At 36.3% G+C, this 24,112-nt stretch overlaps 1 protein-coding gene across 36 annotated transcripts in view; it reads left to right on the forward strand.

Moving 5' to 3' along the window:
- The window catches only part of SOX6 (SRY-box transcription factor 6), a 645,440-nt gene that overhangs the window by 277,867 nt on the left and 343,461 nt on the right, over positions 1-24,112 (forward strand). For all 36 annotated transcript variants that reach the window (XM_067038178.1, XM_067038186.1, XM_059069816.2 and 33 more), the window contains one exon: positions 8,773-8,980. In XM_067038178.1, the coding sequence (XP_066894279.1) occupies positions 8,773-8,980 (208 nt within the window). The remainder of the gene's footprint in view (positions 1-8,772; positions 8,981-24,112) is intronic.

Raw genomic sequence — 24,112 nt, forward strand, 5'->3', positions numbered from 1 at the left:
AAAGCTTTCTCTGTATCTACTGAGATGATCATATGGTTTTTCTCCTTCAGTTTGTTGATATGGTGTGTCATGTTAATTGATTTGCATATATTGAAGAATCCTTGCATTCCTGGAATAAACCCCAGTTGATCATGGTGTATGATCCTTTTAATGTGCTGTTGGATTCTGTTTGCTAGTATTTTGTTGAGGATTTTTGCATCTACGTTCATCAGTGATATGGGCCTGTAGTTTTCTTTCCTTGTGACATCTTTTCCTGGCTTTGGTATCAGGGTGAGGGTGGCCTCATAGAATGAGTTTGAGAGTGTCCCTCCCTCTGCTATCATTTGGAAGAGTTTGAGAGGGATAGGTTTTAGCTGTTCTCTAAATGTTTGATAGAATTCACCTGTGAAGCCATCTGGTCCTGGGCTTTGGTTTGTTGGACGATTTTTAGTCACAGTCTCAATTTCAGTGCTTCTGATTGGTCTATTCATATTTTCTATTTCTTCCTGATTCAGTATCGGCAGGTTGTGCATTTCTAAGAATTTGTCCATTTCTTCCAGGTTGTCCATTTTATTGGCATACAGTTGCTTGTAGTAATCTCTATTGATCTTTTGTATTTCTGCAGTGTCCGTTGTTACTTCTCCTTTTTCATTTCTAATTCTATAGATTTGAGTCTTCTCCCTTTTTTTCTTGATGAGTCTGGCTAATAGTTTATCAATTTTGTTTATCTTCTCAAAGAACCAGCTTTTAGTTTTATTGATCTTTGCTATCATTTCCTTCATTTCTTTTTCATTTATTTCTGATCTGATCTTTATGATTTCTTTCCTTCTGCTAAATTTGGGGTTTTTTTTGTTCTTCTTTCTCTCATTGCTTTAGGTGCAAGGTTAGGTTTTTTATTCAAGATGTTTCCTGTTTCTTAAGGTAGGATTGGATTGCTATAAACTTCCCTCTTAGAACTGCTTTTGCTGCATCCCATAGGTTTTGGGTCATCGTGTCTCCATTGTCACTTGTTTCTAAGTATTTCTTGATTTCCTCTTTGATTTCTTCAGTGATCACTTTGTTATTAAGTAGTGTATTGTTTAGCCTCCATGTGTTTGTATTTTTTACAGATCTTTTCCTGTAATTGATATCTAGTCTCATAGTGTTGTGGTCAGAAAAGATACTTGATATGATTTCAATTTTCTTAAATTTACAAAGGCTAGATTTGTGACCCAAGATATGATCTATCCTGGAGAATGTTCCATGAGCACTTGAGAAAAATGTGTATTCTGTTGTTTTTGGATGGAATGTCCTGTAAATATCAATTAAGTCCATCTCGTTTAATGTATCATTTAAAACTTGTGTTTCCTTATTTATTTTCTTTTTGGATGATCCGTCCAGTGATGAAAATGGGGTGCTAAAGTCCCCTACTATGATTGTGTTACTGTCAATTTCCCCTTTTATGGCTGTTAGTATTTGCCTTATGTATTGAGGTGCTTCTATGTTAGGTGCATAAATATTTACAATTGTTATACCTTCTTCATGGATTGATCTCTTGATCATTATATAATGTCCTTCTTTGTCTCTTGTAATAGTCTTTATTTTAAAGTCTATTTTGTCTGATATGAGAATTGCTACGCCAGCTTTCTTCTGATTTCCATTTGCATGGAATATCTTTTTCCATCCCCTCACTTTCAGTCTGTATATGTCCCTAGGTCTGAAGTGGGTCTCTGGTAGACAGCATATATATGGGTCTTGTTTTTGTATCCATTCAGCCAGTCTGTGTCTTTTGGTGGGAGCATTTAATCCATTTACATTTAAGGTAATTATCGATATGTATGTTCCTATTACCATTTACTTAATTGTTTCAAGTTTGTTTTTGTAGGTCTTTTCCTTTCTTTGTGTTTCTTGCCTAGAGAAGTTCCTTTAGCATTTGTTGTAAAGCTGGTTTGGTGGTGCTGAACTCTCTCAGCTTTTGCTTGTCTGTAAAGGTTTTAATTTCTCCATTAAATCTGAATGAGATTCTTGCTGGATAGAGTAATCTTGGTTGTACGTTTTTCTCCTTCATCACTTTAAATATGTCCTGCCACTCCCTCTGGCTTGCAGAGTTTCTACTGAAAGATCAGTTGTTAACCTTATGGGGATTCCCTTGTGTATTATTTGTTATTTTTCCCTTGCTGCTTTTAATATGTTTTCTTTGTATTTAATTTTTGATAGTTTGATTAATATGTGTCTTGGCGTGTTTCTCCTTGGATTTATCCTGTATGGGACTCTCTGTGGTTCCTGGACTTGATTAACTATTTCCTTTCCCATATTAGGGAAGTTTTCAACTATAATCTCTTCAAATATTTTCTCAGTCCCTTTCTTTTTCTCTTCTTCTTCTGGGACCCCTATAATTCGAATGTTGGTGCATTTAATGTTGTCCCAGAGGTCTCTGAGACTGTCCTCAGTTCTTTGCATTCTTTTTTCTTTATTCTGCTCTACAGTAGTTATTTCCACTATTTTATCTTCCAGGTCACTTATACGTTCTTCTGCCTCTATTATTCTGCTATTGGTCCCATCTAGAGGATTTTTTTTTTTTTTTCGGTGGTATGCGGGCCTCTCACTGTTGTTGCCTCTCCCATTGTGGAGCACAGGCTCCGGACGTGCAGACTCAGTGGCCATGGCTCACAGGCCCAGCCACTCTGCAGCATGTGAGATCCTCCCGGACCAGGGTACGAACCCATGTCCCCTGCATCGGCAGGCGGACTGTCAAACCACTGCACCACCAGGGAAGCCCTAGGGGATTTTAAATTTCATTTATTGTGTTGTTCATCGTTGCTTGCTTCCTCTTTAGTTCTTCTAAGTCCTTGTTAAATGTTTCTTGCATTTTGTCTATTCTATTTCCAAGATTTTAGATCATCTTTACTATCATTATTCTGAATTATTTTTCAGGTAGACTGCCTATTTCCTCTTCATTTGTTAGGTCTGGTGGGTTTTTACCTTGCTCCTTCATCTGCTGTGTGTTTTCCTGTTTTCTCATTTTGCTTATCTTACTGTGTTTGGGGTCTCATTTTTGCAGGCTGCAGGTTCGTAGTTCCCGTTGGTTTTGGTGTGTGTCCCCAGTGGCTAAGGTTGGTTCAGTGGGTTGAGTAGGTTTCCTGGTTGGGGGGACTAGTATCTGTGTTCTGGTGGATGAGGCTGGATCTTGTCTTTCTGGTGGGCAGGTCCACGTCTGGTGGTGTGCCTTGGGGTGTCTGTAGCCTTATTATGATTTTAGGCAGCCTCTCTGCTAATGGATGGGGCTGTGGTCCTGTCTTGCTAGTTGTTGGGCATAGGGTGTCCAGCACTGTCGCTTGCTGGTCGTTGAGTGAAGCTGAGTCTTGGTGTTGAGCTGAAGATCTCTGGGAGATTTTCGCCGTTTGATATTACGTGGACCTGGGAGGTCTCTTGTGGACCAGTGTCCTGAAGTTCGTTCTCCCACCTCAGAGACACAGTTCTGATGCCTGGCTGGAGCACCAAGAGCCTTTAATCCACACGGCTCAGAATAAAAGGGAGAAAAAATAGAAAGGAAGGAAGGAAGGAAGAAAGAAAGAAGATAGAATAAAGTAGGATAAAATAAAGTTATTAAAATAAAAAATAATTATAAAGAAGAAAAATTTAAAAAAAAAACAAAAACGGGATGGTCAGAACCCTAGGACAAATGGTGAAAGCAAAGCTATACAGACCTAATCTCACATAGCAGAACACACATACACACTCACAAAAAGAGAAAAAGGGGAAAAAAAAATAGTATATCTTGCTCCCAAAGTACACCTCCTCAACTTGGGATGATTCGCTATCTATTCAGGTATTCCACAGATGCAGGGCACTTCAAGTTGATTGTGGAGCTTTAATCCTCTGCTTCTGAGGCTGCTGGGAGAGACCTCCTCCTCTCCTCTTTGTTCGCACAGCTCCTGGGGTTCAGCTTTGGACTTGGCCCCGCCTCTGCACGTAGGTCGCCCGAGGGCGTCCGCTCTTTGCTCAGACAGGACGGGGTTAAAGGAGCAGCTGATTCGGGGGCTCTGGTTCACTCAGGCCGGGTCGAGGGAGGGGTACGGATGCGGGGCGAACCTGCAGCGGCAGAGGCCAGCGTGACGTTGCACCAGCCTGAGGCGCGCCGTGCGTTTTCCCAGGGAAGTTGTTCCTGGATCACGGGACCCTGGCAGTGGCGGGCTGCACAGGCTCCCGGGAGGGGAGGTGTGGAGAGTGACCTGTGCTCGAATACAGGCTTCTTGGTGGCGGCAGCAGTGGCGTTAGCGTCTCATGCCCGTCTCTGGGGTCCGCGCTGATAGCCGCGGCTCACGCCCGTTTCTGGAGCTCCTTTTCGCTGGGCGCTTAATCCCCTCTCCTGTCGCGCCAGGAAACAAAGAGGCAGGAAAAAGTCTCTTGTCTCTTTGGCAGCTCCGCACCCGTCTCCGGAGCTCCTTTAAGTGGCACGCTTAATCCCCTCTCCTCGCGCCCCAGGAAGCAAAGATGGAAGAAAAAGTCTCTTATCTCTTCGGCAGCTCCAGACTTCTCCCTGACTCCCTCCCGGCTAGCCGTGGCACACTAGCCCCCTTCAGGCTGTGTTCACGCAGCCAATCCCAGTCCTCTCCTGGCTTCAGACCGAAGCCCGAGCCTCAGTTCCCAGCCCCCGCCCGTCCCAGTGGGTGAGCAGACAAGCCTCTCGGGCTGGTGAGTGCCGGTCGGCACCGCTCCTCTGCGGAAATCTCTCCGCTTTGCCCTCCGGACCCCGTTACTGCGCTCTCCTCCGCGGCTCTGAAGCTCCCCGCGTCTGCCACCCGCAGTCTCCGCCCGCGAAGGGGCTGCTATTGTGTGGAAACCTTTCCTCCTTCACAGCTCCCTCCCACTGGCTCGGGTCCCGTCCCTATTCTTTTGTCTCTGTTTATTCTTTTTTCTTTTGCCCTACCCAGTACGTGGGGAGTTTCTTGCCTTTTGGGAGGTCTGAGGTCTTCTGCCAGCGTTCAGTGGGTGTTCTATAGGAGCAGTTCCACGTGTAGATGTATTTCTGATGTATCTGTGGGGAGGAAGGTGATCTCCGCGTCTTACTCTTCCGCCATCTTCTCTCCTCTCCCCTCTATATATTCTTAATTTGTGAAAATTGCTTGTATTTTCTAGAAACTTTGCCTAATGATTATTTTTTTGTACTACTGTATGCTTTTTCAGTCATCTGCATATAATTTTTGTACTGTGTTTAATTAATTGCCAGTGAAATGCTCCTTAGATAATCTGAATCAACATCACCTTAATCCTTGTATTGGTACTAGGATCCTTTTAAATAGTATTTTGACATTTTCTTCACTGTTAGGGAAGACTCTGAAGTTAAGGGTTAAGAGAATACAAACTTATCATAAGTTTCCTTTGAATGAACTAATGCTTACTCAGTGCCCCATATGCTTTTCTTTTTGTGATGTTCATGTGTTCTGTCATGTTATACAGTGGTTGTTTTCGCAAGAAAGATCAAAAGAAGAGAAGTAATCTCCTTTATGTTACTTTTAAAAATCACAACTAACCAGGCTTCTTTAAAATGTTCATAATTATATCCACATCATAATATTAAGGCAAACAAAGCACATTCATTTCATTACCTTCTCATGGAATCAGTGTTTCTGAAAGTGGGGTTCATCAGAGTCACTTGGTATGTTTATTACACTTCATATTCCTGGGCCCCACTCTTTGAGGTATGGGAAGAGGTAAGGGAATCTGTATTTTAACATACTTGCCAGGGAATTCTATACCTTAAAGTTGGAGAAGCACTGCTTTAGTCAAAGGTTGCCTCAAACCTCTCCACAGCTGCGCTGCAGTGTCATGCATCAAAACTTGATAGATATTATCACTGGACATCTTGCCTCAATTGTTAGTTCATAGGACCAATTTTGTTTTTAGGAAATTAAAGAATAAGTTGAGCTTTCTTTTTCTGTAAGAAAACTTACTTAAAAATTACCTAGCTCCCTAGAACAAAAACTAGAGATTCTTTGTCAAATTTCTTTTTCTAATTTGGCCTTACTGCCTTTTATCTAACAGAAATCTCTTCATTGTATCGATAAATGTTTGGGTTTATGTGCCCCTTTGTTCAGATGAATTGACTATAGGCCCCCATTCATGAGAGGTCCATATGTCTTAAGCTTGAGAAAGTTAAAAAGTGAAGACCATAAATGGTAAATTTTGCCCCTTTCCATTGTTCCTAAAGATAGTATGACTTATACAACTTAAGTCATTTATGATTTCATCTTCTGCCCATGTTGGTGCCTTTGTGGCATGTTGCAAGTAGTTCTTGTTGCTTTCTTGGAGAAATCATGACTTACAGCTTCTTGTTCTCTGCTTCTTGGTGGTATTGAGCGACCTTGCACAGATTACGGGGCTGAAGACAGTTTGGGTCATTGGTGTGGGAACCCATGGTCATTGTCTGTGGTGCAGCTGGCAGTGACCACATTCCCATGAGTAAAAAATAAGGAATGTAGTCTATCTAACAAGTAAGTGACATGAGTAAAGAGACTGAAATTAGTCCTGAGAGAAAAAAAATGGTACTGTATGGAACCTAAATTCTCTAAGGACAACTGTAACTCAGGCTGGAGAGACATTTCTAGCATCTTTCATTTTGAGAGTGGTGGGAAAACTCCTCTTTATTATGGCCAGTGGTGAGTCATTTGTAGGTAACCACTTCCATGTAACTGTTGTTTTAAGTTGATCTTCAATCCCTTAGGTTGAGCCAGAGTTTGTTTTTGACTTACAGGCAATGATAGACGAATTTGCATTTGAAATGAAAGTGATCAAAGCATAATGTATCAAATGGTATTACTAATTCAAAAAAGTCTAGGTCACATTTCTGATAGGGACACTATTAAGAGCTGAAATTGGCTTTGGCAAACATATCTCTGAGTATTTTGTTTGCACAAAGTAGAGAATGAACTGGCCATTCCAAGGAGCCATGTATTAATCATGACTGGCATCTAAAAGAAGGGGTTCCTGTGCATCACTCCACAGTTATTGTAAGCAGTAAATGAAATACAGCATATTTCCTGGGGAAAGAAAAGATTTAGGGACAAGGTAAAGAGGAGCTCTTTTTCCTGCCCTGCCCATTTATTTTATCCTTTTCAGTTTATTTTAGTGCAAATGTAATGAGCATCTGCTCCGTGTTAGGCATTTTGATAACAATGGGATTGTGGAAAAGATTAAGATTTGGCTCATAGTAATTTAAAGCAGCTTTATTGAGATATGATACACATACCATACAATTTGCTCATTTAATGCGTACAATTCAGTGGGTTTTAGTATATTCACAGACTTTACAATATTCAAGTTAGTTCAAGACATATTTTTTACTAAGCAATTCCTTACGTCCAGAGGGGGAAAAACCTCTTTGGCTCCATTCCTAGATCTGTTCCTTCCAATAAAATAATAATACCTACCATCTACTAAGCACTGCCTGCTTTGGGCTCAGCACTGTGCCTAGTTGCTTTACAAATGTTAGCTTATTATATGCTACCAATAACTGTGAAAATAAGTTTTATTCCTACCTTGTATGCAATGACAATAATACCTAAATATCTAGCATTTACTGAGTACAATTATCTCATTTAATGTATGTGGAAATGTATTTCTCTATATTCAATTTTCTTTTCATTCCCTTTCCTACCAGTGATTAACTCTGTAACTTTTTTTTTTTAACTCTAACTTTTACCTCATGCTCTTCCTCTAGTTCTTGATGCTTATTGGACTTTTTTTTTGTGAAGAAGGAGAGAGATATAGGAGTGATAAAGATTTTTAAGCTTCTGATGAGAACAAAGCCTAGATGCTTTATTTATTTCATACAGTTTTTTATTGGGAGAGAGAATACCCATACACAGACAGATAAGGTGAATGCAGGACTACTGGTGGACTGTGGCCAATAATGTTTACTTAAAACTCTCAGTTCCAATTTAAAGAGCTATAAAAGCATTTTCTTTTTATAAACTTTTAGGTGTTTATTATTTTCAATCTAAGATTTGCTTTATTCTCCTTGAAGATGAAACTAACTCTCCTACCAGTTAGCCAACTTCTCTGTAATGTGAAATAATTCTTGTGTAAGTGTTTCTGCAACAAACTTGTCTTCTTATTAAAAAAAAAGAAAAAAACCAAATCATTTTTAAATGCCGCATGAAAAATGTGTGTGACTATGTGCTAAAGTATCAGGGGTAAGTGTAAGAAATAGAAAGAGGTTTCTGTAACTTTGACAGATGTGTAGCTAGGAAAAAACCAAACAATTTTCCTCAAACCCCAGCACACAAAAATATTCAGGTTGGCTAACTTTCTGACGCTGACTTAGATATTTTATATATTTTCTGGTGAATAATTAACATGAATATTTAAGCTAATTTCTCTACTGTTTCTAAATTTAGGGATAATGGGGTTCTTTTTTTGATGTACATATATTTTAGGCTGTGGGAAGAGGGTTGCTAATATAAGTGCCAATTAAAAGAAAAACTTTACCATCCTTATAATTAATAATTGAATCTGAACTATTTTAAATGAAGGGTGTAAATGAGTAAGAAATTGAAGTGTTCCTTTTAAAATTAAGTTTTTGTACCACTTTGGCTGCTTTTTAGTTAAAAAAGGAAAAGGTCGAATCTGGAATTTCAGGTTAGTTCCTTTGATAATTACCTCTATATTTAGTATTTTTTTTAAGCAGAGATAGTTAATATATTTTATTTGTCCATCTCAGCCTCATATACTGTCATTCTGAGTTTGGGATTTTTCTCCAATGATATGCAAAGAAACATGTTCTAATGGTTTTATTTTATTTTGTTTTTCTAGGAGTCAGAGAATAATAAGTTATGTTCCCTATATTCCTTCCGAAATACCTCTACCTCACCACATAAGCCTGACGAAGGGAGTCGGGACCGCGAGATAATGACCAGTGTTACTTTTGGAACCCCAGAACGCCGCAAAGGGAGCCTTGCCGATGTGGTGGACACACTGAAACAGAAGAAGCTTGAGGAAATGACTCGGACTGAACAAGAGGGTATGTGTGCACTTAACTGTTGGGCTTTATTCTTTTAAAGATTCCAGGCTTAAAAAAAAATGAGTGGGATTTTAAGGGCCAGAGAAGTGCATAATTGGCACTAGCAAGGAAAAAGTTATTCAGAGGTTACCATGGTGATGGCAGATTGTGATCCATTAGAAGTGTTAAGCAGATAGCTCCATTTTTCTACAACTTTGTGCATTTTACTTGGCTCTTATAATAACAAATCAAGGTTTTAAACTGACTATAAGCCTTGCTCTGGAAAAGGGAGTACAGGTATTTTCCTAGCCGCAACTTTATTTTTCATTTTTTCTCCCTTATTTCCTCTTGATGGATAGTGTTTTATTATGAAAATATAAACTGTTTAAAAACAAAAAGACCCCTCATTTATTTCTCCTTGTTTTTATAAATATTATAAATTTATAAATATTATTATTTTACCTCCAAATGTTGCAGAATTGAGAGCTGAGGGTTTCTAATACTATTAAAGCTAAATGTTCAAGGGAGTTCTTTGACATATGACATCTACTGAAACATCCACCTTCTCTACTCTCTCTACAAGAGTCCACTTAGGTTAACCTAGGTCTTAAAAAGTAGATGAAAGAAGACTCTCTAATAATATGTTTAAATTAAATAAATCAACTCTGAGTGATTGCTATACTATGTATAGCCTTTCATTTTTTTTAATGTACAGATTTTAGACTTTAAAATTAATGGCTCTGGATTACTACTTACATTGTAAGTTAAATTTAAACCTCTGTTGTACTATAGGGAAATGGGGATTTGATATAAGGGAATTTTTCATGTAAGTTAATTTTATTCCTTTAAGGGCTCAGAAGTTTAAAAATTTCAAATTAATTTTTGTGTTGTGTCCACCACATCAGCAATCTTTGTGGAAGCTTCTAAAATGTATTACATGCTTCCCAATCTTACTAACCAGATTATATGGCACAAAATGTAAATTTTTTTGTTGACTCAGGGTCATGATGCAGTAGAATATGAACTCCAGTACCTATCTAACAATCTTGTGACCCTGGGTAAGTTCTTCAGTCTCCCTGAATCACAAAATTTAAAGTTTGGTATGGTAGTAACCTGACTTCTTAACTCAAACATTTTGAGAATTAACTATAATAATTAATATGTGTCTTATGAACTGTAAATTACATACATTTGAGGTATTGTGATGATAATTATTATAAATGTCAATTACTTCACCATGCTATAATGTAATGATGCCCCTAGAGATCTTTGAGATAATTAGGACAGTTGGCTTTATGGTTATTTCTCTGCAATTATGAAACTTTAGAGTTCCTGTGTCTGCTTGATTTAGATTTCTTTTTTGGCGTGTGTGTGTGTGTGTGTGTGTGTGTGTGTGTGTGCACGCGCGTGTGTGTTTTGGTTTCTATTCTTTTAATATCAGGTTTCAGACTGTTACTTCTTACCTAGTTGTGAATATTTTCTAATTTGCTTCTTATATTCATCTGTCAGTTATGAAATCAGATGATCATAACATTCTGGACTATATTTAAAATATGAACAAACATTTCTGGGTGAGTTGCTAAGAGATTCTGGGCAATATACATGCTCTTCAGTGCATGGACTTCATGCTGACTCTTCTGGCTGCTCAGAGACTTTATATTTCTCATTCATGGCTATTCTAGAATAACTGAGGCTGCCAGATCAATAAACTCTGAATAAATGAGATTGCTAGATTACATTTAATTGTGATTCACCAAAAAGATTGTTTTAGCTCTATAAGAAAGTGGTTTCAACATACTTTAGAGGGCTCTGTTGTGTAAAAATAAAGAAATTGATTTGCGATGACTTTTTAGGGGGAGTGGTCTAGACAGCTAGGGAATTTAAAATCACCCTTCTCTTGTAAGTAATGATTAGTGTTTTATTCTTCTTCATTATTGTGTGTTATAGATTTGATACAAGAGAGGCATTTGTAAGATGAGACCTCTCATTTAAGAGTTCTTTGTCATTATATTCCTACTATTGAAGAATGTTTTTCATGCACTGTACAGAACTTTGTTTTCTACAGTACATATATTTTTAGGCCTCAGAAGTTCAGGCATTTTTAGTGCATACCAACGTATATAATACATTAAGTACAAATAGAAATGATAAAAAGTGTGCTTATCAAACAGATTCCAAAAATCTGGGAGGAGTGCTGAATATAATGTATGAAAGAAACAAAAAGTCAAAAGTTTTTGACAAACTGAAAATATAAACTTAAAACTAACCCATCAAGATAAAATTTAATAGGTCTTATCGTCAAGTCCAGAGGCTGTGACCGAAATTCCTATCTGCACAAGTAATTACTGAAGGAAATTTAAATAGCAGACACATGATTGGGAAAAAAAACCAACATATGAGTTTTAGGTGACAGAGAGTGCAATGGGGTCAGTGCAGTGAATATTGCCAAAAAATTGCCAGTGCTATCCCAGTCAGCATTACTACAATTACAGTATGTAAGATTCAAGAGGTGTCAGTCCCACTGAACTTCCTGCTCAAAAGAATGTACCTGAAGTATTGTGTTGAGAATTACTACACTTTAAGAGGAACTCAGAAGCGTTGGAACATTCTCAGAGGAGAACAAATGACATGCTAACAGACACAGAATTATATAATAAGAGGAATAATTAAAGGAACTAGTAATATTATCATTATATTATCATATAATATTATCTATCATATTGAAATTATAACAAGACAAGCTGTCTAACAGTGTAGCTGTCCATGTATGGAAAGACTTTCTTTGAAAGATAATAAATTATCTTTGGAAGTATGCAGCAATCTTAAATTGCCATTTTAAAAGTTTATTTTAGATGAGGGGTAATTGGTCTTTTTCTGCCAAGACTATGAATTTTTATGAACAATATGCTTATACAGTATTCTGTAGTTCACGGTATATTTTTTATAGCCCTAATCAAGAACTACATAGTATCATGATTATTTTTCTACAAGTTTTCTTCTTATTTTGCAAGGTGCTATATTAGAACTGAGGGATTCTTACTTTCTTACTTTCCTTTTTTGGCTATGGATCCCTTTGGTGGCTTGGCAACGCCTACAGGTCCATTCTTATTTTAAATGCATAAAGTAAAATCCATGGAATTATGAGAAAATGAATTATATTAAAATTTTAAATAATTAAAAATTTTGTGATATAGTATGAAGTACTACTTTACTAATGCATTAAATACAAGATCTAATGGAGGGACTAAAAATACAATTTTAAAGTAGTGATAAGTATAAAAGATATTTTGAGATATCTTCAACAAGTACAATGTGATATAAAAATATATTGTTATTTTATTGGTTACAATGTCACAGATACTATGAATTTATGGTTTGTGGCCTGCATCAATAATTTAAAGAAATGCAAATTTTCAGTTAAAAAAAATGGTGAAAATGAATTTTTTCCATCCAAGTTCACAAACTTCCTGAATTCTATGGATAGAATCCTGGGGTCTGTGGACCCTAGGTTAAGAACTACTATGCTACATGATATTGCACACCTATCATGAATAAAACAATAGTCTCTAAATTTAAAGAGTTCATATTCTAGTAAAAGGTATAAAACATATACAAAATGAACTCTAATTCATATTTAATATGTGATAAGTTCCATGAGAGCTACATAGATAAAATGTTATAGGAGTTTACAAGATAGATTGTGCCTGCCTAGGAAACCATGGAGAGGTTCTATAGGAAAATGAGTCTTATGTGGTCTTGGAGAATGAAAGGATATATATGTAAGTAGAAATGGAGGGGAGGGACATTTCTGTCAAAAGGAGCAGGCAGAAAGCTTTAAAACAGCCTTCACGTTCTACTTTAAAGTATGTGAAGATACATATAGGGTATAAGACTGAAAAGGTAGGTTCTGTTCATCACAGTGGCCCTTAAATTCTTGGCTAAGAAACTCAAACTTTATATTGAAAGTTATGGAGGAACCACTGACTGTTTTTTAGCACAGTAAATTGATGGATTAGAGCTTTCCTCCAGGAAAGTTAATCTGGCAGCACTTTATTGGATGTATGGGAGCACAGAGAGACATTAAGGAAATTGTTTCAGGCTAGAGATAATGAGGGCCTGAACTAAAGCAGCAGAAACAAGAAAGGAAGAAGGGGTGCATATGGAAAAGATATTCGGAGATAGAATTGTTAGGACCTGACATTTAAAGTGAGGAGATCAATAGAGAGGAGTGGTTTAAAGGTAGCTCAGAGTGAATAGGAGGATGGTATAACAGTTAGTGAGAAAAGTAGACAACATGTTTTGGAGATGGGAGTAATGAAGATTTCTATTTTTTATTTTGAGTTTGATGCCTAATTTTAATCATTTGCTTGGAGCAATAGAACAGAACAGTGTGATGGGAGAATAGAAATAATTATAGAAAAGGTCATTAATAAGCTTCTGATAGATTTCTGATTCTATAATATTATAATTATATTCTAGGTCTAAGGAGGTATAATAGCTCCACCAATATTTGCCTGGCTTTGACTTTTTAAAGCCCCATCTCCTCATCTGGGATGTCCTTTATCCCATGGGATGTATAAAAACTTTCAAATGCATTACTCACCTCTCCCTCACTTCTGCTTCCTGGTTTGAAGACCATACTTCATAAATGACAAGCTTGTGTGATTGACATAATAAATAACCTTTCCTGAGTCATTCTTGTCCTGGAGGATGTTTTGACTCTATCAGACTAAATACCTTCCCCCTAATTTCTCTTCTTATACAGTAACTGATCTATAAAAAGTTTATTTATTATGGTCTATTTTAAAACAGTATCTACTTGATAAAACAAAAACTCTCCATTTGGTAATAGGAAAGTTATTCTTTTACAGGTAGATTCTTTGATTAACCAAATAATTGTATTTGTAATTGTAATTTGGATTGTAATTTCTCTCAAGAAATGTCCTCTCCAGAGCAGTGATTTGACTGGATTGCCGACACACTGATGAACAAAGGTGTTCTGTCTGAAGTGCCTCCACTGAAAGTAAGATTTGTGGGAAAATAGGCAAGGCTTCTGTTTTGTTCTAAATTTAACCCTGATTTTTTCTGCCATAGATAGATAGGTTGGTAGGTAGGTAGATAGATAGATAGGTGTGCAGATGCATGGAAAAATGGATAGATGGATAGAATGAATGAATATCAGAATCTGCCTTTTAAAACACTGTTGATATTGGTGGGTATAGTGTGTAGAAAGACTTTGATTAATAGATTCAGTTTTAAATGGTTCTAAGATAAAAATCCTTCAGCTGAGATTAAATGATGAATTTTAGTTATCCTTGTATCACCCATCTTGTTGCCAGTGTAGCTGGGCTGTAGCATAAGCGACAGTTGTCAGAAAATGAATACTTTAAAAAGGACTTCTATATCTAAATACATATATTTAATCAGAGAGTCCTTTGGCTTCTGAAAATAAGTTGTCTAATGAGAATTTCATTTGAGCAGCTGCGACTGAGGAGGTCAACAGGCATTGCCTAGGAGAATATGGCCCAGCTGGTTAAATCTGGTTGTTGTCGTGATTTAAATGGTCAAGTGCTGCTTGTAATCCAGGACCGTCTGTTTGTAAAGGGAAGAGTGAGTGCTTCAGCATAATGTACAGCTGTTTTAATCTCTCTTTAATAATAGTGCTTCAGCCACTATCATGTCTTGTGTATCATACTACTAAGTATATGATCCTAGGCTGGGTGAACTGGTTTGGGTCAGGTTCTGGAGTCATGTGAGATTGCAGAGAAAGGGATACATTGATATAAACCTCAACTCTAACAAAATAAGATTTTCTTTATGACTTTTTGCTCTTTTAAAAGACTTAATTTTTAGGTAATAATTATTGTGATCAAGAGGGAGTGATGAAGCTTGTAGTTAGAAATATTAGAATAAATGTGTTCTCTTCGATAGAGGCCATAAACTTAATGGAAAGTCTGCAGAGTTTAGGTACAGTTTCATAGGATGTATGTTGATCAGAAATTAGAGTATTTGTCCAGTGGAATTGTGTGCTTCATTATATGATAATGAAAGTATGTGGATTCATTTGACTGTGTATGTAGAGAAAGGGCAGGAGCATTTGAGCTTTGGATTCCTGGTGGGATAGGCTTTCCAATGGATTATGCAGCTGTTACCCAGCACAAGAATGAACACGTGTTTATGTATCTGATGGATTATTATCATTATTCACATCTCCAAACAATAATTTGGATTTCTACATATATTTTCACTGAATTATATTTAGTAAGCGTATATGTTGGTATGTGTTGCTCATCTGATAGCTTTTGCCTGTGTGGTATAGTTTAAGCAGTGGGAGAACTCATTTTTGAAAGCCATATGTTTTTTGAGTAAGCTAGATCTGGGTTTGAATATAAGTTCTAATATTTAGCGAGCCAGTATAGCGTACTGATTAAGAGTGTGGGCGCTGGTGCTATGCTGCCTGAGTTTGAATCTCAGTTCAACATTTGCCAGGTGGATGACATTGGGCACCTCTCTGTGTTTTCTCAGCCAAATATTGGACGTAATTATAGCTATCATGGAGAGATCGAGATTTAGTTAATGCAACTAAAACATTTAGAACATTACCAGCACACAGTAAGTGCTCAATAAATGTAGCCAACATTATTTCTTAGTCTTGGACAAATTATTGCATTCTTTTGTGCTTCAGTTCCCTTATCTGTAAAACTGGATAAATGATATCTACCTTGAAGGGCTGTGTGATAATTTGACAGATTATGTATATATAAAACACATAGCTTCTATAATTATAATTTATTATTACTATTGCTGTTATAACTACTATTACTGTTATTATTTGAAGGAACATTTTGTAAAGAGAAATATTACAGGAATCTCATCCTGCACCACAGACAGAATCATAGGAAATGTCCCATGGTGTTAGGATTTAGCATTTGGCAGCAATGATGTACTTATTTTCTGGAAGAGCAGTCCAGCTTAACTCTCCTTTTAGGCTCTTTGGAAAAGCTGATACTAAAGTTTTCCCACTGGAAGCCAATCTTCCCTGCTGAGAAATATGTGGAATATGATGCTGTCAGTGAGAGAGGTTGGTAAAGTCTTAGATGAGGTTTTTAGATACTATCCAGTTAAGAGCACTGTGTTCCTGTTAAAGAAAAAAATCTATTAAAAGGCCATGCTAAAAAAAATGTAAAAGTTTAACATTCATACCATGCTAGAGCATCAAAAGAATCTTTTAAGGCAAAATTTATGGATATTAGGTTTTTGCCTCTGTTCTGATTGAAGGTTATATTGGTGAAGTATTTAGAGTATCCGAGATCCAAACCTTTCTTTATATTTCTCATTCATGGGAGAAGGTTTTGGATTTTTGCATAAAAAACGCATTAAGTATTCATCATGAAACCCCCAGAGTTATTATTTCAAGTAAGTTGGAAATTTCAGGTCATTTAAATGATGAAGTTACCCAAGACCACTCATACTCCAGGTGAAGAAGCAATCAGGTATTCAGAGCGATGCTGATGTGACTTCATTTTAATTCATGTTTTTTTTCTCTTTAAAATATAACTTTACTCCCTTATAATGTTTGTGTCCTTGCTCCTATTTTAAAGAATTTCTATCATAGTCATAGTAAGTACTAAGCTAGTTCCAGATAGTTTAAATAAACCATATTTCTGCAAGTATTACACAATTAGGGATTAAAATGAGGAGCTAGAACTACTGGTTTTTGAATTATGGAAAAAAATAATGTTTCTTATGTTTTAGTGTTAAGTATATTTGCTTCCTAATTCTTTAGAAACTGATCATCCTCTCATATAACTTTATAAAGGATGTAATTAGCCTGAATCCTTTGAACCCTAGACATTCTGGACAAATCTTATTTCAATTTGCTGTTGTTTTGCAACTCCCATTTACAGTGTTGGCAATGTCCTAATTGGTTGAATCCTCTTCTCAACTTCATTTTGTGTGTCTCTGCCTTGAAAAGTTACTTCAGATTTCTTGGCCCATTTCTATCTCTTCAGACTTAAAGATTCTTAAAGTTTTTTCTCTATGAATGTTAAGAACAGATGTAGGCAATTGCTTCTGATTTTTCCTCTTACTGACCTGGGAAGCAAGGTGTTCCTTGGCATTTTGTTAAGAGGATGCAGCTTCCTCTCCATGGTTTGATGAAGTTAAGTCATATTCTCATACAATTTTTGAGTCTGTTAAGTTGGAGTGGATCATTAACATTTTGTGTTTTTTCCACTGAAAATCATCAGATAGACTTCTTCCGGATTTATTCTGGGATTCTCAAAAGTAACAGGGGGCAGTTTTTAAATCTGTACATTTTTTCTTGTACAATATATGTGTAAAATCCAAAGAAAAAATGAATAGAAAAGGAAGTTGCAAACTTAAATATGTGTTTATTATGTAATATTTGATTATATATATATTATAAGGCATAAAAATAAAACAAACACCTGTGAATTCATCATCCAACTTTAAAAATGTTTTCTTCACCTATTCAATCTCTTTGCCAGAACTTTGTGTTTAGAATCTTCCTTTTGTATATGTCTCTAAATAATATATTGTTTAGTTTTGTTTCAGAACTTTATAAAAATGGTATTACACTGTAACCTTCTATGACTTGCTTTTTATATTCATAAGTATATTTCAAGATCAATTTTGCTGTGTGCAGCTGTAGTTCATTTTCACTTAAAAAATTTTTTTTGCGGTACACGGGCCTCTCACCGTTCTGGCCTCTCCTGTTGCGGAGCAGAGGCTCCAGACGCGCAGGCTCAGCGGCCATGGCTCACGGGCCCAGCTGCTCCGCGGCATGTGGGATCTTCTGGGACCGGGGCACGAACCCGTGTCCCCTGCATCGGCAGGCAGACTCTCAACCACTGCGCCACCAGGGAAGCCCTTCACTTTTGTATAATATTTCACACACTCTCCCATGGAATGCTATATAGGAGTATACTCTCCTGTTTACTGTCTCCGGACATTTGGATTATTTCCAGTTTTCTGCTAGTACAAACAGTGATGGTATGAACATTCTTGCACCTGTCTTCTGATACACATGTGTATGAGCTTCTTCTATAGGATGTATTCCCAGGAGTGGAACTACTGTTGACAAATTTTGTATTCTTTTTTCCACTCTGTTGGGAGACATTACACAAAGAAGTTGGGGCTGCAGTGTGTGTTGTGTGTGTGTGTGTGTGTTTAATGTGTGTGTGTTATAATTTCCAAAAGGCTTAACTATCTATATCTTTTGGTTCCACCTTCCTCAAAATGTCTAGCCCAGGTTTCCTTTTATCGCTGAGCTTTTCAGAAGCTTACAAGAGCCTTTGATGGACCCTTCACTGCAGTTTTTCTTTTTCTTTTTGTTGTCTCATAATAAAATGTCTTCAGCCCTTCTTTTAAGTATGAGCACAAGTGTATTGTCATTCTCCCTCTGGACTATGATTATTAAGTTTGTTAGGAAACACACTTTTTTCCCCCTTTTGATTCCTTTTATTGACGTTTCTACCTCTGTGTGGTTTTTGAATTAAAGTAGTTCCTGATCTCTAACCTTATCAGGTTCATGATCATTTTTTCCTTAAGTACCTACTTCAAATTCAAAATTAACCATCAAACCCTGTTGATTATTGCCTCTTCTCTAACCATTCCTATTGGAATAGATATATTTTTCTAGCCAAACAGTTGGCTTATTAGCTGGAAATCTTCACCTCTTTCTTAAAATGTTTTATCTGGGAATCCTTTCAGATGCAGACTGGCCTGAATTTGATGTTCATTCTTGCTTGACTCTGGTAACTTTCTAGGTAATACCTAATAATTAATTAATTAGTTAATTAATTGATTGATCTTAGTACCGGTTTCTTAAGTTAGCAAATGAGGATATTGATTGAGCATTAAGGGCCAAATTCTAAAATTCTCTGTGCTTTGATTTTCTTTTAGAGTTTGTATCTAAAGTTCAGCATCCTCTATCTGTAATTTTCTTTATCAAACTGTTTTCAGAGTAAATAAATCATCTAAACCAATATCATGATTCTTTTTCTCTTAATATGGTTGAAATTGTCCTTTACTATTTCCAGTCTCTTTTTTTCTGATGTTAGAATCTTTTTAAAGATAGAGATAAAAGCTGCCATCAAGTTTTGATGTCTGAAAAAGTCATTGTCCAATGAAGTACTTACAGACAAAACCATGGATAATTGGCTCAGAAAATACTATATATGCTTTGAAAGATTGGCAAATGGAGGGCGAGTTGAGTAGGGTGTGATGATCCAGAAGAATGTAAAGGTCAATAATTCTACCTTTTGGTAGAGCTGTCGTAAAGGGGATTTGGGCCTTAGAGGTAATTCATGGCCGTATTTATTAGCCATATGAGGCTGTGGGTTTACTGCTGAATAACTGTGACACTTAGACCTATCATAGCTTTCTTAATGTATGTCTTGAGGGTTTAAGTATAACTGAGGAGCCATCACTTAGAGGCCAGACAAGTACACTCACAATGAAGTCACAGAATATAGGCCATCCCCTAGCATTGGGAGGCCGAAGTTAGAGGCCTATGGCCTGTGGACTTCTCTAATTGCTCTCATGTAGTGAATTTAAATGAGTAAATACAAATAGAGGGTTAAAATAAGTGGAGATATAATGAAGAATAACTCTGAAAAATGACAAAGTATTGAATTATTTGCAAGAACTATGGTACCAGAAATAACAGTGGTAGAATTACTTTGCTACTAATGTACGATTTTTGAATGAAGGCAACCTATGGTCAACGGGCAGTTTTTTGTTTGTTTGTTTGTTTGCAGTACATGGGCCTCTCACTGTTGTGGCCTCTCCCGTTGCGGAGCACAGGCTCCGGACACACCGGCTCAGTGGCCATGGCTCATGGGCCAAGCCGCTCCGCAGCATGTGGGATCTTCCCGGACCGGGGCACGAACCCGTGTCCCCTGCATCGGCAGGCGGACTCTCAACAACTGTGTCACCAGGGAGGCCCGCAACGGGCAGTTTTTAGAGTGGCTAACAAACTGTGTGCACTAGGATTCCATTCCACTCCAAAATGCAGTGGAACTTAGCTTAACCTGGAATTTTGTAGCAGATTCCTCAAAAATACCTCGAATCTTGTACTTCTTATTCCTGTCACAGGTGTGGAAGAGATGGGAAATTTAAGAATTAATGCATAAGCAACATGTTGTTTTTGAGCAATCTCCCTTTGTTTCCAGGTAGAAAAGGGAGACTGGGGAAAACTACCTTAGGTACCTAATGTACAAAGTCCTAAAAACTATTCTTTGATCTTTTTGATAATGTTTGACAATATTTATATAGTGACAGTGTCATTTTGGAATTCAGAGGATAGCAGAAAATTAATGTTTGCTTATAAATATTTTTGTCACTGAACTCATGTGCACAAAAGCTCATGTATTAATTTTATTTCTCCATTAGTAATTTTAATTTAACTCTTAATCTTAAGCCCCCATTCTCACTAATAGAAGGAAGTTTGGTCTCACTTCCAGGTAAACTCAGTTACTTCAGGATTTAACTTCAGTCAGTAGAATTATGCCCCTTTCTTCATGGTTTTATCTGATATTCAGAGGGTGTAGGCATTTTACTGGCATTAGAACTTTGGTATTTGGCCAGTGATCATCAATCTCTATTATGCTCGGAAATAAAATTCATTGCTTAAAATCCAAACATTGTACCCTGGCTTTCAAGACTCATCTTAAACTTACTTTTTTTCTCGGGCCACTCCAGCTACTGGACCTTTTTTTTTTTTTCCTCAAGCATGTCTTAATTCCTTTGCACTTGCTCTTCCCTGTATATAGAATTATTTTCCTTTAGATCTATGTATGTTGGTTTCTTTTACTTTTTTTACTTTTTCTTTCTTTCTTTCTTTTGAATACATTTCTTAGATATGCTCTGTTTATTTAAAACAGTAGTAAAAACTTTCTGTCTCTCACTGTCTCTAGCTACTCCACCATTTACTCACTTTGTAGTCAGTATTAGCTTCAGATGTTAGGTGTATTCTTGGTACCTGATGGAGACTAACTTCTCTGAATTTTTTTTCTAATGATGGAGACTAACTTCTTTGAATTTTTTTTCTAGTACTTATTATCTCCCACATATGCTATGCTTTTTCTTTTTGCTTTGATGTGACTATAATTTGGACATTTCTTACTCATATTAGGGCCACTACACATCATAAGAATTTGATTCTTAGGGTTCTTTTGTAATCTTTCTCTAGTGAGCATTCTGATTAAGAAACTTGAAGATGTAACAATCTCATGGCAAACTTTCTTATCTAAAGAGTCAGCAGTGTGTTAAGTTGAATTAGTTATTTAGTCCAACATATTTCATGCTCAGCCATTATCCCTACCCAGAATAACCTTTTATCTCTCCTCTTCTTATCTAAGTTTTCCATCTATCCATTTTACAATACATAAAATCCAGATCACATCTTGTCTTCTACTGATGACTGTAGCCCTCATGACTTCCTCTTGGTCTAAAATTTGTGGAGTCTTAAAAAAAGTCAAACTCGTAGAAATAGGGAGTAGAAAGTCGGTTGTCAGGGTCTGGGGATGGGTGGGGGAGACAGAGAGAGGTTGGTAAAAGGGTACAAACTTTCAGTTATAAGATGAATAAGGTCTGAGGATATAATGTATAACATGGTGATTATATTTGATAACATTATATTGTATAATTGAAAATTTCTAAGATTAGCAAATCTTAGCAGAGTAGAATTTAAATAGGATGAGGTGATGGATGGATGTGTTAATGAACTCATTGGGGGGGAATTGTTTCACAATGTATCTATATATCAAATCATCACGTTGTATACTTTATATATCTTACAAATTTCTTTGTCCATTATACCTCAGTAAAGCTAAAAAAAACCCCATATACCACTCCATTTATCAATAGATTATAACTCTATATTTGCTATTTTTAATTGAGATTTTAAAATTGGGTTAATTATAGATTCACATGCAGTTGTAAGAAAAAATATAGCGATCCAGTGTACACTTTGACCATTTTCCCCCAGTGATAACATTTTGCAGAACTGCCACATACTGTCACAACCAGATTATTAACATTGATACAATCCACTGATCTTATTCATATTTCTCTAGTTTTAATTGTTCTCAGTTGTTGTGCGTATGTGTATTAGGTTCTCTACAATTTTGTCACCTGTAAATCACCTATATAGATTCATGTATTCACTACCACAGTCAAGTTATGCTCTTTTAGAACCATACCTACCTCTCTTCTACTCCAACACCCCTTACCAAATGCCTTTCAACATTACTATGCTCTTCATTTCTAACATTTTGTCATTTCAAATATGTTATATAAATGGATTTGTACAGTACCTATTTTTTTGGAATTGGCTTTAAGAAAAAAAACCAGCGTAATTCCCTGGAGATTCATCTGAGTTGTTGTATGTATCAGTAGTTCATACTATTTTTTAATTGCTGAGCAGTATTCAGTGGTATGTATAACATGTATGTATCACAGTTTAACCATTCACCAGCTGAAGGATGTCAAATCAAGCATCCATTTTTTGTCTATTACAAGTAAAGTTGCTATGAACACTTGTGTACAGGTTTTTGTGTGAACATAATTTTTTATTTTTCTGGGATTCATGGCCAGGGTACAATCGCCGGGTTGTACAGTAATGTTTAGTATTATAAGAAACTGCCAAACTATATTTCAGAATAACTGTACATTTTACATTCCCACTAGCAACATATAAGTGATCTAGTTTCTCTGCATCTTTGTCAGCGTTTGGTTTTGTCATGTTTATTTTAGACATTCTGATAGGTGTATAGTGAAATCTCATTGTGGCTTTAAATTGTATTTCTTTTATGGCTAATGATGTTGAGCATTATTTCATGTGCTTGTTTACCATCTGTATATCCCTTTTGGTGAAATGTCTATTTGTGTCTTTTGTCTATTTTTTAATTGGATGTTTTTTTACTGTTGAGTTGTGAGAGTTCTCTATTATTCTGTTTACTGGTTCTATGTTGAATATGTGATTTGCAAATATTTTCTCCCAGTCTGTAGCTTGTCTTTCCATCTTCTTTACTATAGGGTTTAACAGAGCAAAAGGTTATAAATTTGAAGAGGGTCAAGTAAGCAATTTTTAATTTTATGGATCATGCTTTTTTGTGCCAAGTCTAATAATACTTTGCCTAACCCTATATTCTGAACATTTTCTGCTATTTTTTTGCTAAAAGATTTATAGTTTTATATTTTACATTTAAGTCTATAATCAATTTAGGGTCAATTTTTGTATCAGGTGTGAGGTTTAGGTCACATTTTTGTATAAGGTGTGACATTTAGTTTTCATTTTTTGACTTAGCAAGGTCATAGGATGCAAGATCAACTCATAAAAATCAATGGCATTCCTAAATATTAGCAATGCACATATGAAAACCAAAATTTAATACCCAATGCCATATACTATTGCTCCAAATAAAATGAAAAGTCTAGGTACACTTAACAAAACATGTACAGGATCTGTTGCTGAAATTACAAAATGCTTGTCAGTGAAATCAAAGAAGACTTAAATAAATGGCAAGACATCCTGGTCATGGGTAGGAAGACTCATAAAGACTGGTAAAGTTGTCAGTTTTCCTCCAAATGATCTATATGTTTAATGCAATTCCTATCAAAATCTCAGCAAGACTTTTATGCACATAGACAAGCTTATTCTAAAATATATAGAAAGGGATAGGCCCTAGAACAGCTAAGTTAATCTTGAAAAAGAATAATAAAATGTTAGGAATCACTCTATTCAATATTAAAGCTTACTATAGCTACAATAATCAAAACAATGTGGTTTTGGCAGAGAACTAGATACATTGATCAATGGAACATAATAGAGAACACACAAATAAAACCACCAAATTATGCTCAACTGATTTTTGACAAAGAAGAAAATTATTATTTGCTATTTTACATTTATGGATCTTGCCTCCCAAGAAGATTTTAATTTTTGAGGACACAGACCATATCTTTAGTCTATCTTCAGACACCTAGTATAGATCTTAGCATATAATATGCGTTAACCTAAAAATCTGTTGATTTATAAAAGATTTCAGAGAGATGAATATTATTATGGCTCAGAGAGGAATTGATTCAATTTTTAGGGAATGCCCCTTTAGTTAAACAAAGCAA

The sequence above is a fragment of the Kogia breviceps genome, chromosome 7 (genome assembly GCF_026419965.1).
Source record: "Kogia breviceps isolate mKogBre1 chromosome 7, mKogBre1 haplotype 1, whole genome shotgun sequence".
Classification (NCBI taxonomy): Eukaryota; Metazoa; Chordata; class Mammalia; order Artiodactyla; family Physeteridae; genus Kogia; species Kogia breviceps.